Genomic DNA, 15612 nt, shown 5'->3' on the forward strand with positions numbered 1-15612 from the left:
ATCTGTTTGATTGTTGATGGCCATTTGAACTGTTTCTACCTTTTGGCTATATGGATAATGCAGCTGTACAAATTTGTGTAGCTTTGGTAAATGTATGAGCAATCAAATATGGATCATGATAAACTATTAAATTATTTACCTGTTCATAAAATTCATTGACAATCCCCTCTGTCCACTGAAGATGGAGCTCTTTGCATTTAGCAGGGCCATTGATATCAGCCAACTTTATACACATCTGACACACTAGTAGGCGATCATTTTCATTGGTCCAATCTATTCCAACATCATCATTCACCTGTGTGAGCAGCAAAGTTAAAGTGTTTTGAAAATAAAAGTTGAACAGTAGAAAAACAAATGATAGTATATATGTTGTCTCATCATGTGGAGATGAGAATACCAAGGAATGAGAACATTTTTTAGGAATAGAAGGTTATTGGCTATGTAAGTTAATAGTAAAATAGATTACTGAAAAAGTAAAATAGGGCCCTCCCTGGTGGCGCAGCAGGTTAAAGCACAGCACTAAGAAGCTAAAGCCACTTCAACATGAGTTCGATCACTGTCCGCCCCGGAGGTGACCCACATGGCGCGGCAGACCTCTCCTGACCCGCCTGCTGCTCCCCTCAGCAGTGTACTTTGTAAGTCGGCCTGTCCTGCTCCCCACTCTGTCTCTGGTGAATCCTCTCACCGCCCCTGCACCTCTGGTCTGTACCCCAGTTCTGTGTGCATAAATAAATAAATCTTTTTTATTTTTAAAAAAAGATAAAATAATGGATGGAAAACAAAATTATTAATTATGGAATAGATAAATACTGTTTAAACCAGCAGAATTTTTGTCATTATTAAAAGAATAGCTACAAATATACATTTTCTTGAGTTAGTATTTGTTTTATGTGTGAAATTTTGCTTCAGGATTTTGACTTTTACTACTGCAGATAACTTTTGTTAGTAGACCATGAAAAGGAGAGCAAATTAGAGAACATACTAAAATGATACTTAGAATGTGATTAGTCTGTGCAGCACAAAGTAAAGTGTTTACAGCCAGCGCCTCAATACTTTTGGCTTCTAGGGCGGGATTGGCTGTCATGTCTGCTTCTGGTTTAATATGTTATTGTATCTCCTTTGCATATTTGACATAGAAGAGGTAATCCAATGCATTTTGTTCTTGCCTGGGGTCCCAAGTCATCTCTCAGTGTGTCTGTAAGTGAGGATTGGCATAAATCGAGTTACCTTGGCATTCAATTTGGCCACGAAGTCAAAGTGTTTCTTCAGGTCCGTGGCCAAAATTGCTTCAATGACAAGGAAACGGAAATGCTTGAATTCCACATGGTCAAGGTTAACTAAAAAGTTATACTCTGGCCTGGACATGAAAAGGTTCCATGCGGCAGCCGCGTGGTGATTCTCTAACACTGAGCGATCATTGTAGAGCACAGCCTGGGCAAAGAAGAGTGAAAAGTTCAACTTTTTAAGGTAAAATAAAGTCCTTAAATATACAATGCTTTCAAATACTTTTTCAGGAATCAGAAATGTAATTTGGTGACAGAAGAATCACTGTTGTTGTATATTGTCACATGTTGATTGCTTTTGGGGGTGTGTGTGAAGTTTCTGTGTAAGATAAAACTGATTTTCTTGAAACTTTTTCTCAAAGTTAGCTATTATAGATTTCTTTGCAGGATACACAATTTGGCCATTATATTATGTAGTATACTAGGATCCTTAAGCTATAACTTAGTTACTTTCTATAACTAGAATAAGAATTAATTCCCCTTAGTTAACATATAACCAATAGAGGAATAGTACGAGAAGCCTATAATTCTAAATCATTCTTGCCCCATCATCAGCCATAGTAAATAATACTTTTTATATAGTAATTGAAAGTAAACAGTAAATACTTGTTTGGATATGCTGAGCGAAGCTACAAAAGCAAAAGTTGTTACCTAAAAAATGCTTCAAGAATAAGCATGGTAAATAGACAGTAGAGGAAAATAGGTATAAAGAAAAAGATTACAGAGAAATTAATATTAAAATGCATCTATGTATAGGAAAATGCATCTATGTGTTGGAAACACTGAATGGTAAATGATAAAAGGATTTGCATATTACTAGGGGTAAGAATTCTGGTATATGAAGGACCTGATTCTTGAATACTAGAGATATCAGTGCTATGGAAGAAAGTGGGACAAAAGACAAAAAGCAAACAAAAAAGTATGGGCCCAGCCTGACCTCTAAGTCTTCTCAAAAAAAGCCCAACAGAATCTAGGGATATTGAGTAACTTGGATCCAGCTGACTGGGTCAAAGATAAGCTCACTGAGTTTAACTGTTTAGTTGGAGAAGCCAAGATATCATTTATTAATTTTTGGCTTTAAATATAAAGTTCTCAATTTCTCTAAAGTTATTCTTTTAGAATACTATGTTTAGGTGAATAAATTCCCTCAAACAAATTTTTTATTTTGACTTCTGCCAATCGTAATTGTTCTAGTGAAAACTTCCAAGGAATGGAATTTCTATACAGAGGAATCTAACAGTCTTAAAAATCCAAGAAAGACTTGGTTCTGTAAGCTTTGCAGAAAAGGACTTTTGTGTAGTGTGAGGTTTTTTTTTTTTTTTTTTTTGGTTGAAGAGGTTCATTAATTCAAGTACTCTTTTTCCCTAAGAAGAAAATTGAGAATATATTCACATGGATTTTAAAGCTGCATACCTGCCATTAATATCTTGGATCAAGCCCTAATCTATTTTCAAAATTAGCATGGTTTCTAAAAGTTGTGTCCTAGGGCTAAATATAGTTTGGCTCCTATTTGCTTGGTGCCTGTTGTAAGTCAAATTTACAAAATTGATTTTCTTCCAAGAAGTCTCTAAATTGAATTATTTCTTCTAATCGAAATGGAAAAATTTACCTGAGGAGCACTAGTTGCAACCAGAAAAGCATTAGTCCTTCCTGGATGGTCATAGTCATGCATGGCCGCAGCCACATACAAGGCCATCAACTCTAAGGCAGGGATATTCCCAGACAGACATCCGTATTTATCATCTGGCACACTGTACATTTTTGAAAACACATAACCCATATGTCCATGTGTAAATCCACTGTCCGAATCTGAGAAGAAAAAAATGAAAGGGACAGAGAAATTTAAAAATGACTCAACTGCCACCATTTGTCTTGATCTCTTTAAAATCAACAACAAAATATTCTTTTGCTCCATGGCCCACAAGGAGCACAGATGCCTTTGATATCTACCTGAATCGCTCGCTGATCCATGGTCGTTAATCACAGTCGAAAGGCCTGGAATAGGTTGTGTCGTAAGATACCAAACAGCATGTAAGACGTCAGTGGCATGGATTCTGTTATGATCTGTGACCAATGCAAAGAACAGGCATTCATTTGTGAACTTCAGGGTGTAAGGACTAAGAGTGCCATCTACTGGATAAACAGTCCTAACTTTTTAATACCTCAGTGAAAGTCAGCCAAACAATCTAGGATAAATACTCTTTTTTATTACTCTTCCCTTGTGTAGTCATAATAACCATAATAACAAGAAAAAAATATAACACAACATTTGTGATGTGTGCAGATGTCTGCGGTGGAAAAATCAGTATGCCAGCTGTACCAGAACATAACATACTCGCTATATGAAATCAACACACATGTTCATTCTTGTAATATTTATATGCTCCTGCATAAGAGTATACAGACCACCAGAATAAAGGACCCAAGACATACTTCAACTGTGTAACTCCTGATAGTGCATCTCTGATAAATAGCATCCAGGTAAAACAAGTGAGCAGAACACAGTACTACTCTTCTGTGTCAAACATAAGACACTGTAATAAACCACATGCACAAATAAATATATGTGCATATTGCATGAGATTATATCTTTAAGACAAAAAATAAAACCAGAATCAACAATGTTCTCTGATGTAGAATTTCTCATTTGGGAACAGAGTTCTAGGAAATACCTAAAGAGAAAAATGAAAACCTCCTCTATAATAATGAAGGGAGCTGCACCCTTAAATAAGAAATGGGAAAAAAACCTATAGGAAATCAAATCCCTTTGTTTTCATGCTACGACCCTGGAAATGGGGGTCCTATTCTGTGAAGTTCGCTTTCTATCAAACCAGGATCAAAAAGGCCCAGTGTGTTCTCGGCTGACCTTTTTCTGATGCAACTCTTTGAAGTGTTTCTCATGTTTATTTGACCCTTCCTAATACTCCACTGACTTGTCGTAGCTTTCGGCCAACTCTGCTAACTTTATACACTTGATTTCTAACAATAGTTTCCTTCTGATTTTCTTACATTTCTGGCAACTTTTAGGCACCGATATGTAAGTGATGACATGTAGTTTAATCTTTAACACTACAAAAATTCTGAAGAGGAGCTAGGTGAGAAAATGTTTTCAGAAGAGCTTTGAGAAACAGAACTCCTAGACCCCAAAAGGAAAACAGCAAGCGTGTGTCACTGCTGGAGGTGACCGCTGCCACCCTCGAGTGCCCCAAAGGACAATGTCATTAAGATAGCTGATGACCATCTTTGTGTCAGAATACCTCAACTGATTAAGACAACTGCACTTTTGCAGCTGGGCCTTGCGTGATGTTGACTGAGCTAGTGTTTTCTGGATTTGGGACTGATCTCACTTTATCTCTGCTCTATTACTCATTACCTGACTACCCTGAATGAGCTGAAACACTCTCATTTCCTCATCTAAAAAACATAGAGGTAATAGTGCCTATTTCATAGTACAATTAGGAGAATTATGAAGGGAAACACTTCAACATGCCTAACACCTAAGTCTGCAATTAGTGAATATGTTATTCATATAAAATCCCTTGTTGCCATAGAAAGGGTAAAATAGCACAGAACCCTGGTTTTGTCCCCTGAAGTCAATGCCTGTTAGTAAGAATGTAATTGAGGAGGTGAAATGAAAGCTAGTTGCAAGCCTGTGTGGAGGAAGAAGGCAAGGATGATCTGGTAGAGGAAGGAAATGGCAGCCTGGGCAGAGGAACTACAGGGGTGTAGGGAGTTGGGAGTAGGGGTGCAGGGAGTGGGGGTGGTGGACAGGGGAGGTGGAGAGCTCTTCTGTGTTAACTTCTTTTTGATTTTGTTGCAAGTTGAGAAGACCACTGTATGCAGATAGATACTGCACACAGAGAAACCTGTGCAGGTACTGGCGTGACTGGGGTGAGGGGAGCCCTACAGAATGCTGGCAGGGACAGATGACAGCAGCACAGGTCACTTTAGCTCCCTGCTTCCTACTCTATTCCCCACCCCCAGCCCAGTGCCAGAAGGTTTTAAAGGCAATTTTAATAAACTTTCAGTGAATATTCTCTTCTAAATAATTTATGGCTGAAAATATAAAGAAAGGAAAGATACTAAATTCATGATGTAGTGATGGATGAAGACCAGGTAAAGAAGGGCCCTCCCTAGTGGTACATTGGGTTAGAGCACAGCACTGTGAAGCTATCACAGACACTACTGTACCAGTTCAGTCCCTGCCAGGGAGCTGACCCACAAGGTGCGACAGACTTCTCCCGACCCGCCAGCTGCTCTCCTCAGCAGTGTATTTCAGTCAGTCCTCTTGTTATGCTCCCCATTCTGTCTCTGGTGAATCCTCTCACCCCCTGCACCTCTGGCCTGTACCCCAGTTCATGTATGCATAAATAAATCTTTAAAAAAAAACACTAGATAAAGACAGTTGAATGGAAAACAGAGCCCTCAGGCTTTGCAGAGTGTGTTCAAAAGTACTAAATCAAGTAATTGCTAACCAAATCAGATATTCTAAAAACAAATATGCCTAGCTGTGTTGTGTAGAGAATTACATGTCACAATCACTTGGGCAGGTTGGAAAATCACCTGTAAGCAGCTGCACATGTTCTTTCAATATTTATTAAATGTGCTAAGTGCAAGGAGGTGACATGCCAAAGCCTGGCTCTGCTGCTGCTCTGGACATTAACTCTCCAGGGAGCAAAGTCAGGAGCAAACGCTCCCCGGAAAGAAGCTCGCTAGGTCACCTGAAGGGTTGGGCATGCTCAGAGGGTCCTCGCCTCTGGCCACTGTAAGCAACTGAGAGGGATAAGGGAAGATACCAGAGTTCTCCTAACCTGGTTCCTGTGATCGCCCCTCTCCTTCATCCCTGTATTTTGGACAAATCCCAAATTCCTTTGGTAATTCTGTCACTCCTCAACAGACAGCCTGTCAGCAATCACACTGACCCACTGCCTGCCCAGCCTCTTGCCCATTTCCCTCTGCTGTTTTTTTTTTTTTCTTAAGATATATTTATTTATGCATACAGAAGTGGGGTACAGGCCAGAGGTACAAGGGTGGTGAGAGGATTCACCAGAGACAGAGTGGGGAGCAGAACAGGCAGATCCACGAAGAACACTGCTAGGTCTGCCTCCCAACATGGATCCCCCAACCTCTACCCCCCAAGGATCAAACTCTTACTGAAGCCTGAAGTGGCTAGGCAAGCTTTCCTTGCTGTTTTTAACTCTGTGCTACCAGGGAGGGCCACCCTCTGCTGTTTAAGAGACTTTTTCCTGAGCCCCCAAGCACAGATATGGCATGAGCTAGCAGCAAGGGCTGGAGTTGCATGTAAAACTGAAATAGGTTTAGGGCCCTCCCTGATGGCGCAGCAGGTTAAAGCACAGCACTAAGAAGCTAAAGCCACTTCCGCATGAGTTCTATTCCCGCCTGTCCCGGAGGTGACCCCATGGCGTGCAGACCTCTCCTGACCCGCCCGCTGCTCCCCTCAGCAGTGTACTTCGTCCATCTCCCTGTTCTGCTCCCCACTCTGTCTCTGGTGAATCCTCTCACCCTCCGCATCTCTGGCCTGTACCCCAGTTCTGTATGAATAAATAAATAAATCTAAAAAAAAAACTGTAATAGGTTTAGACCTAAGTTTATTGATTTTCTGCTTAAAATTTAGTCTATGCTCCTATTCACCAAGAAATAAGGGGAGTATTAAAAAAATAGATGAAATACTTAAAACTTTTCTCCTTTAGAATATGGCTAATATTTGTATCAGGCCTGTTCTCCCAGCTTGGCTGGTCGCCTCAGTATCTAGCTTTATGATGGAGGGCTTAGCACCTAGAGCTTCCACTGATCAAAGTTTGAAAAAGACTGTCCTGATCTGCTGTCAAGAAATAGGACACCATCAGACCTCCCTGGTGGCTTAGGGGTAAAGTCTAGTGCTGTCACCCCTAGGGCCTAAGCTCAACCCCTGGCCAGGGAGCTGACCCACATATGGTGCAGCAGACCCCTCATGTATTGCCCGCTGCTTCCCTCAACTGTTTATGTCAGTAGACCTACCTGCTCTGCTCCCCACTCTCCTCTGATGAATCCTCTCACTCCCTGCACCTCTGGCCTACATCCCAGCTCTTCTGTGCAAAAATAAGTAAATGAAAATCTTTCTTAAACAAAAGAAATAGGGCCCTCCCCGGTGGCGCAGTGGGTTAAAGCACAGCACTGAGAAGCTAAAGCCACTTCAGCATGAGTTCGATCCCTGCCCAGAAGGTGACCCACATGGCGCGGCCCACCTCTCCTGACCAGCCTGCTGCTCCCCTCAGCAGTGTATTTCATCCAGCTGCCTGTTCTGCTCCCCACTCTGTCTATGGTGTATCCTCTCACTGCCCCTGCACCTCTGGCCTGTACCCTACTTCTGTATGCATAAATAAATCTTAAAAAAAAAAGAAATGTAAGTAAGTTTCTAATATTTTAGTTCATTGCAATATTAATATTACTCTAACTCTACCTGAGTTATTCTGAGGCTTTTATCTTTTAGTTATGGGTTTACTGAAATAGAACCACTAAAAATAAAGCATTCATTGATTGTTAAAGTACACCAAACAATTGTATATTTTAATTATAACTAATGATAAAGCCTTTAATAAATATCCATATTAGTTAAAATTTACAACCCTAGCATCTTACAAGTTTTTATTATTTAAACATGATCATCAATTAAAACCTTCCTATAAGGAAATATAAATAAATTCCCTTTATGAAAATCATCTGAGAATTGTTCTGCTAGAACAAGCATGTTTATTATAATGTAAGACTGGTCTCCCCAGAAATATTGTGATGGGCTTTTCCCAATATATTCAAATTGGTGTATGGAACTAAGGCCAACAGGGCCTGTGGTCCTCAAAAAAAGGTAGCCCACATGGCTCAGCAGACCTCTCCCGTATCACCCGCTGCTCCCCTCAGCTGTGTATTTCAGTCCATCTGCCTGTTCTGTTCCCCACTCTGTCTCTGGTGAATCCTCTCACCATGCTTCTACACCTCCGAACTATGCTCCAGCTCTTGTATGCATAAGTAAGTAAATCTTTTAAAAAAGTAAAAGAAAAACTATTACCTTAAATTCAAAGAATGCAGATTGCCTAGCGTTAGGGACATCTCCAAAAATAACTTTTTATTGAGAAACCTACTTTAAGGCAGGTTAAATATCTAGAGACAAGGCTCCATCACATGAAGTCATCCCTCCTTGCCATGTGAATCCTCCTCCTCCCTCCTCAACACACCAGGCCCTAACCCACTCCTTAGCACAGGGCATGAACCCCAGTTTGTTTCATTTACTTTAAACAATTTATAGCCGTGTTACTATTTTCTCTACTAATCTGATGTTAATTTGTTGGTTTACACAGCCTGAGAAAAGACCAGAGGGTGGGGGAGTCTTCCCCTGTACCCTGACCCCCCACAATAACAAATTCTTTTCACATGGAACAAAGAACACACTCTTTTTGGAAAAATACCTATCACTATAAAAATGTACTAAGAAAATGTAAAAATAAATAATACCACTTCGAATCTGGAAACTTTGTACATTCACACACTGGTCAGCTTTCCCTATGATTTAATACCCACCACAGGAAAAGTTGCTGGTTATATCAAGTTGAACTCAGTGGAACTTGGCTTTCGCTGATTATATCACTAACACGGATTTGGAAGTAGTCCATTAATTTGTAAATTCAATCTGCTCACTAGCTGTTCTTTTAGTGTTTTCAGTGGCTTCCCTTCTCTAAGAGTTTATTTCTGTAACTCCTTAACCTTTGAGAAATCACTCACAGTTAAGTCAGTCAGTGGGATCCAAATAGGGTGGACCCTGGGGAAATGGCATTAAGAAATCTTGCAACGCTGATCCCAAGGTCCTTTCAATTTTTCTCTTTTCATTCCTCTTATCCAGTGTCCAGGGGCTGGACTTTCCACTGGGCTCAGAGTTATCTGCTCCTCTCTCCTCCACCAGGACTGTCCTGTTTTGGTGTTTTGTGGTCCTATGTTCTCAGTAAAATTTCATTTGTAGCCTGAATTCGTTTTCCTTTCCTGTCACACACCATCAGGGGTGCATCTCCTCTCTAATGTAGTCTGTGGTTAGCCTTTGGAAAATAGTATGTTAATAATGGTTCACCAGGCTGAACTACTGACCCCTTCTGGAAACATCTGTGCTTTATCTGTCTCCATATAATTTTTACCCCATTGGGTAAACCATCTAGATACATTTTTTATTAATCTTCAGTATTTTGCAACTATGGATAGACATGGGGTTCTAAAGTACACAAAGAAACAAATTTAAAAAGTTAAGATGTGCCTCAGGCCCTCCCTGGTGGCGCAATGGGTTAGGATGCAGCACTGCAAGCTCGCCGCAGTCGCTTCAGTGCAGAGTTCAATCCCCCGCCCCAGAGGTGACCCACATGGTGCAGCAGACCTCTCTTGACCCACCCACTGCTCCCCTCAGCAGTGTACTTCGTTGATCAGCCTGTTCTGCTCCCTGCTCTGTCTCTAGTGAATCCTCTCACCACCCCTCCACCTCTGACCTGTATACCAGTTCTGTATGCATAAATAAAATAAATCTTAAAAAACAGTTATGATGTGATTCAATAATACAGTCTAAAGACAACATATATATATATATATACATATATATTACCTGACAATTTTTCTTTTATGTATGTATTTATTTATTGCCTGCTTATCTACACATTTTCATACTTCCCTGGCCATATTTTCTCCAGTTCCAGCATTTTCTAGCTTTTACACCAATTCTACTTAAAAGCTTGGTTGATATCTGAAATGTTACCTTTGACATTTTAACAACTCTTCTCTGTTCCAATTTCCCTTCATTATAAATGACAAACATTGTCATAGCATGCAAAATAGGAAGCTTGTACATGTGACTGTATCCTTTCCCCTTTGGTTTTCACATGTATCTGATTTTAAAAATGCTTAGAAACATGTTTCATAAACATTTCCAGATGTCTCTTTTTTCCCCAGTATTATTAATTAGACCATCAACTTCCTGTGCCTCCACTTCCAACCCAGTTCATCTTATACTGAGAAAATTTCAACAGTTAGTGATTGAACACTGCAGATGCGGCAACAAAGGGTGAATTCACCAAATAAAGGGGCATATAAAAGGATCTAACACTTGAACATTTAATTACTCAGCCAACTTGTATGTGAAGGACTCACTGTGGGCCAGGCAATAATAAAACCCCTTTAGCATTAACCCCTCAGAGTTATTGCCTCATTTTGTCCTCACAATGCTCCCCTGAAGCAGAGATTATGATCCTCGTTATGGGGATTAAAAGATGAAGACATCTCAGAACTGAGGTAACACCCAGAAACTCATGCAGGTGCTAAATAACAGTCTTAGGATGCTGACCCAGGCTGCATTCATTACGCTCTCAATGTGTCAAGCTGTGGGAAAAGGCCATGATCCAATACTGCACTTTCCTGAGCAAATTCAACAGCACTTGAAAGTATTATATCACCTCTACATTATACTTACAAGGAATTTCCCTGTATCCAATCTCCAAAGCATGAAAATAATTCATGAATTCTCTAACTGGAATTTTAAAAGCTTCAAAGAGGCCCATGTCTTCAAAAAGCCTGTATGAGACCTGTAAAAGAGGAGGAGAAAAGCCTCAGCAAACACCCCTTGGTGTGTACTCAACATAAGAAGAAAAATGGGTGGAAAGCAGATATTCCTTTAATCACATTGACTCAGAGCCAGCAGAGATACTTACCGGTCATATCAATAAGCAGGTTGATATGGAAGACCAGAGTGGCCACAGGATAAATGGTCCCTGGCCACAGAGTAGAGATGTGCAGAAGAATGACCAGCCAGTAGAACAGTACATGCTCGAGAAACTTACAAGTTACTAAATTGTGTGTGTTATCAATGACTACAGAATAATCCTTCCTGAATTACTAGCTGTGTAGTACATACCTTAAGCACTAAATATGTAATAATAACGGAAAGCTCTAATTTGACTGATGGTACTGAAAAAATTTCTAGAGATAAAGAATGCAGAGTTGCACTTCAGAATTATGAGAGAGAGGAAAGGGATTAAATTTCTATTGTCATTAACTTGAAATTGATATCAATTCACTAATTCTCATTATATTTTATCATAAGCACTATGAATAATTGCACATAGATAATATTTACATTGGTTCCTCTTCCCACTTTATCTTGACAGGATGTGTTCCAGGACTGCCAGTGCAAACTTGAAGCTGTGGATATTACTGGGCCCTATATCTATGATAAACTTTAACTTATAAATTATATTAGACATAGTAAAAGATTTTTAAAATGGTAAAAGAGAACAATTATAATATATTGCAATGCAATTATGAGATGTGGGTTCTCCCTCTCTCTCAAAATCTTATTTATGCAGCTGCCATTTAAAATATGTTGGCTACCGGAAGCATGTTCTGGAAATCTTTTGAACAAAGAATGAAAGACAATTTGGAGTTACCTACATGGATATCTTGGGCAAAGAGTTTTCCAAATGGAGGCCAATGTCAGTGCAAAAGCCTTTGCTTTTCTCAACACAGAGCAAGAAGGCCAGCGTGCCTAAAACACTGAGGATAGGAAGAGAACTTAAGTAACTGCTGGGGCAGGGGGTAGGGTGTGATCTTGGATCTTGACAGCAGGAATTGGCCAGTAAAATACTTTTATGCTCAATCAAGGAGGGAGCCAATAAAGAGATTAGAGCAGGGAAGTGACTACTTGACTTATATTTTAAGGCAGTCCCGGAGCTGCTATTTGGGGACAGAGTGGAGAATATGTATACCAACTTCTATGTGCGTGTCTTCACTCTGAATTGCAGGGATATTTTAGTCACTCTTTTCTCCTCTCTTTATAGATACAATCAAAAGTGAAGTTTGTAATTCTACATTATACTTATCTAGTTCTTTCCCTAGGGATCTCTTTTTTACTATTATTTTAAACTACATTTATGTTTTTGTTTACAGACAATGCATATTACAAGAATAATCGCAGGAGCAGATATATAGACAGATCTGGCATTTAATGAGTGAGGTGTTTCGGTAGCCTGCATAAACTATTTCTTTATTATTAATCCTCAACACCTAGAAAGGAAAGGAAACTGGAACACAGAGATACTGAGTATCTTGTTCAGGATCACACAGGTGACACATTATCAGAATTTAAACAAGCTTTTTGGCTTCAGATTTTGTACTTCACGGTTTTAAGCCCTCCATTATTTGAAGAGTAATATTGTTAGGGTTGCCCAGTAACTAGTTTCCTTTATTCTGTTACAACGTGTCAAAGATAAATTGACAAATGAAGACAATGGGATATTTTCAGAGTATTGTTATAAAATAGGAACATTTTTCATGAAGAATTTTAAAAATCAACCAGCAATATTCCATATTCACGAATCAAGAAAAGACACCATTAAGCAGGTAAATATTGATAACTATGAAAAGGAAACATTATTCCAAAACCTAAGGACATCCTTTTACATTTGTTAAAATAAACATGATTATTATCAAAAAGGCAGGCAGTATATTGGGTCTGAGACGTCATTTTCATTGCATGTGTCTATTTGAAAATCTTTTGAAGTGAGACTTTTTCTGTGTAGTCTCAGCCAAAAGGTGATTTCTTGGAATGCTGGAGTTAATTCGTTTCAGCTGTCCTAGAATCTTACTAAAGCAAAAAAGAAAAAAGAAAAAAAAGAAAAGAAGAAGAAGAAGTTGTCTTTCACAGAGAAAAGTTCATGAATTTTGTTCTTAGAAATTCCAGTCAAAGGGGGAAAAAAACCATAAGGTTCTGCTTAGAAAGGCAAAGAAAGCTTTACTTCCCCAAAGTTCAATGTTTATAAATTGGCAAAGTAAACAGTGACATAATAAGGATCAGATAGTAATATGTTTTTAAAAGATGATTGCAAAAACAGATACTTCAATTTGCAGAAACCCAATTGTTCATTATCTCTAATATTTCTGAGGCCTATTCACTCTCATAGAAACATTCGACAGCAAAGATGGTCAAGCTCCCCCACCCTTCTCACAGCAGCCAAGGGCAGGCAGCTGTCCTGGGTTAGACTCTCCATGTGGAGAGCTTGAAGACACAGAAAGGGAATGATGACTCGAATGCTGACAAGTTGAATATAAATGAGTGTAAATCACTGGGGACTCCGATATGGGTAAATCTGTCTTCAAGTCCTGGGTGCAACATTTGTAATATGACTTTTTTTTTTTTATGGTGAAACCTTACAGCATGCTTTTTCCAAACCAAATATTAGAATTAGTATTTAATCTTGAACATAAATTCTACATGCATACTTCCAAATATCAAAGCTATGACGTAAGCAGCTGTGAACATTCTATCCAAACTTCTGATCTCTGAACACTAACAATGTATTGATGTAGCTATTACTAGAAATAAAACTATTTTTAAATTTGGATAGACCACTAGGTGACTTTAGATGAATAGTTTCTCTCTTCTGAAGCCTTTCTTCCTCTGTAAAACAGAGATTTAAACAAAAAAATAAGGGCACAAAGTTACTGAGAAGAGTAAATTGAAAAGTTTTGGGAGTGTCTGTGACATATCTATCACACACAACCATTTTTCTCTGCATGTACTCTCCAATACAGTGAAAGAGATATAAAAATCTTTGCCTCACCACATTTTGTTTGGGTGCTTGTGAACATTCTGGGTCCTCTCCTTCAAGGAGCAGGTGAGATGGCAAAGACATCTGCACAGACTTAAATTCCAGAACAGCTGTTCAGGAACCTGGTGCCTGTGGGTAAGTCCAGCTCCCTCCCCACTAATGACCAAAGAGCCCCCGAAAGAGCAGAGCAAGGGGTACCAGCCTTGGCATCTTCATAGCACATGCTAGCACATGCTTTAGAAGTCAGGCAAATGACTGAACCCTAGTATATGCCCTCCCTTGTGCACAGATAACATGGGTTTTTCTTCAGGACATCAAAACACCTGAACCTAGAGATGAAAAGCTGAATCCAGCTGTCAAGAATCTTCCCAACTGGCAGACACCTCCCAGTTTTTCTTTTGCCAAAGATGTAGACTACTCTGTAATGAGGCACAGACATTGAGCTAATGTGCCTGTGAGGTGGTTCCTTAGAGTAAAATCTGTCTGTTTTCAGAGTCTGATTCTTCAGTTCCATTATCTACTAAACTCTAGCCATGGAGACATTTTATTTCAGTCATTACACTCTTACAAGTGTATTTCCTTGCAAATGACTCCCTCAGAGATCAGATGGGGTTGCAGGAGGTGGGAAACAGCAGCTCTGGAGGAACCTGAGATCTGAGGCTGTGGTAGACTGGGTTAGAAAAGGCTGCCCTTGACTTTTACCAAAGTGAGGACCCAGAGGGGCCCAGATAAGGTGTGGGTGTAAGGAGACACCACTCATTGCATGAGGGAGAATAGCAGCCATGCTAGTCCTTGGTCTGACTTTATAGAATGGTCTCTTGAGCTGCCTGTGTCACAGACTGGTCTTCACCTTCACAGTACACTTCTTAGTCTGAAAACTGATCCTGTTATTCTGACACCTGTCCATCTCCCAACTGTATTGGGAATCTTGTAAGGTAGGAGCCTATTTTCCTTCTACAAGATTAGACTAGCACTTGGCTTTTGTGAACTGAACATTAGAAAAGTCTGCATTGTCTTCTCCCTTCAGACTTTCCAGATCAGGAATCCTTCACCCCTAACTTTCATGTTCAGAAGACTATTGGCAGGCCTGAAGGAAGCCAGCACAGCAATCAGCCTAACAAGTGATTTCTCTTCTAGGATGCTGTCAGGAAGTTTTGTAGCTCCAGGAAATCTGGGTTCAAAACTTTCACCATGTAAGTCTTATGTTCACGGGCTGGTCATCTTTGGTATCTCTCTGTTCTAGTTAGTGAGTGCATGAGAACTCACGTCAAACATTTTTAATATTGAGAAATATTGCATCAAGGCTTTTATTGATGAATTATACCAGGTGCTCAATAATAGAAAAAAATCTATTGTTTTTTTTTTGAGATCAAACATGTTCAACTCAACTTTCATGTTCAACTCCACTTTCTGCACATTTTCATACTCCCTCAGGGAAACAACCATTGTTGTAGTTGGAAAATCTTAAGTAAGCTAGTTAAAAAGAATAGGCACTAACAGGGTTGTTCGGTAGCTCTGCTCCACAGAGGTACATTCCATATTAAAATACAGACAACTATTGGATGTGCTTCTCCTAGCCCTGAGGGCCAACATATTTCTATTATAATTTGGACAAGGCCTAAACACTGTCTATGTAAAATTTATCTTACAGATAATTTATTAATTAGTATGCATGATCAGGCAACCTTATCTTTTTTTTTTTT

At 39.5% G+C, this 15612-nt stretch overlaps 1 protein-coding gene across 1 annotated transcript in view; it reads right to left on the reverse strand.

Annotated features, from left to right (window-relative positions):
• PDE3A (phosphodiesterase 3A, cGMP-inhibited) overlaps window positions 1-15612 on the reverse strand; it is a 281970-nt gene that overhangs the window by 9091 nt on the left and 257267 nt on the right. The window contains exons 10-14 of the mRNA XM_004693230.2: window positions 10777-10888; window positions 3234-3347; window positions 2893-3092; window positions 1228-1431; window positions 140-295 (exon numbers count right to left, since the gene is read on the reverse strand). Coding sequence (XP_004693287.2) covers window positions 140-295; window positions 1228-1431; window positions 2893-3092; window positions 3234-3347; window positions 10777-10888 — 786 coding nt within the window. The remainder of the gene's footprint in view (window positions 1-139; window positions 296-1227; window positions 1432-2892; window positions 3093-3233; window positions 3348-10776; window positions 10889-15612) is intronic.

This window comes from Condylura cristata, unplaced genomic scaffold (genome assembly GCF_000260355.1).
Source record: "Condylura cristata isolate star-nosed mole 26May11 unplaced genomic scaffold, ConCri1.0 scaffold00036, whole genome shotgun sequence".
Classification (NCBI taxonomy): domain Eukaryota; kingdom Metazoa; phylum Chordata; class Mammalia; order Eulipotyphla; family Talpidae; genus Condylura; species Condylura cristata.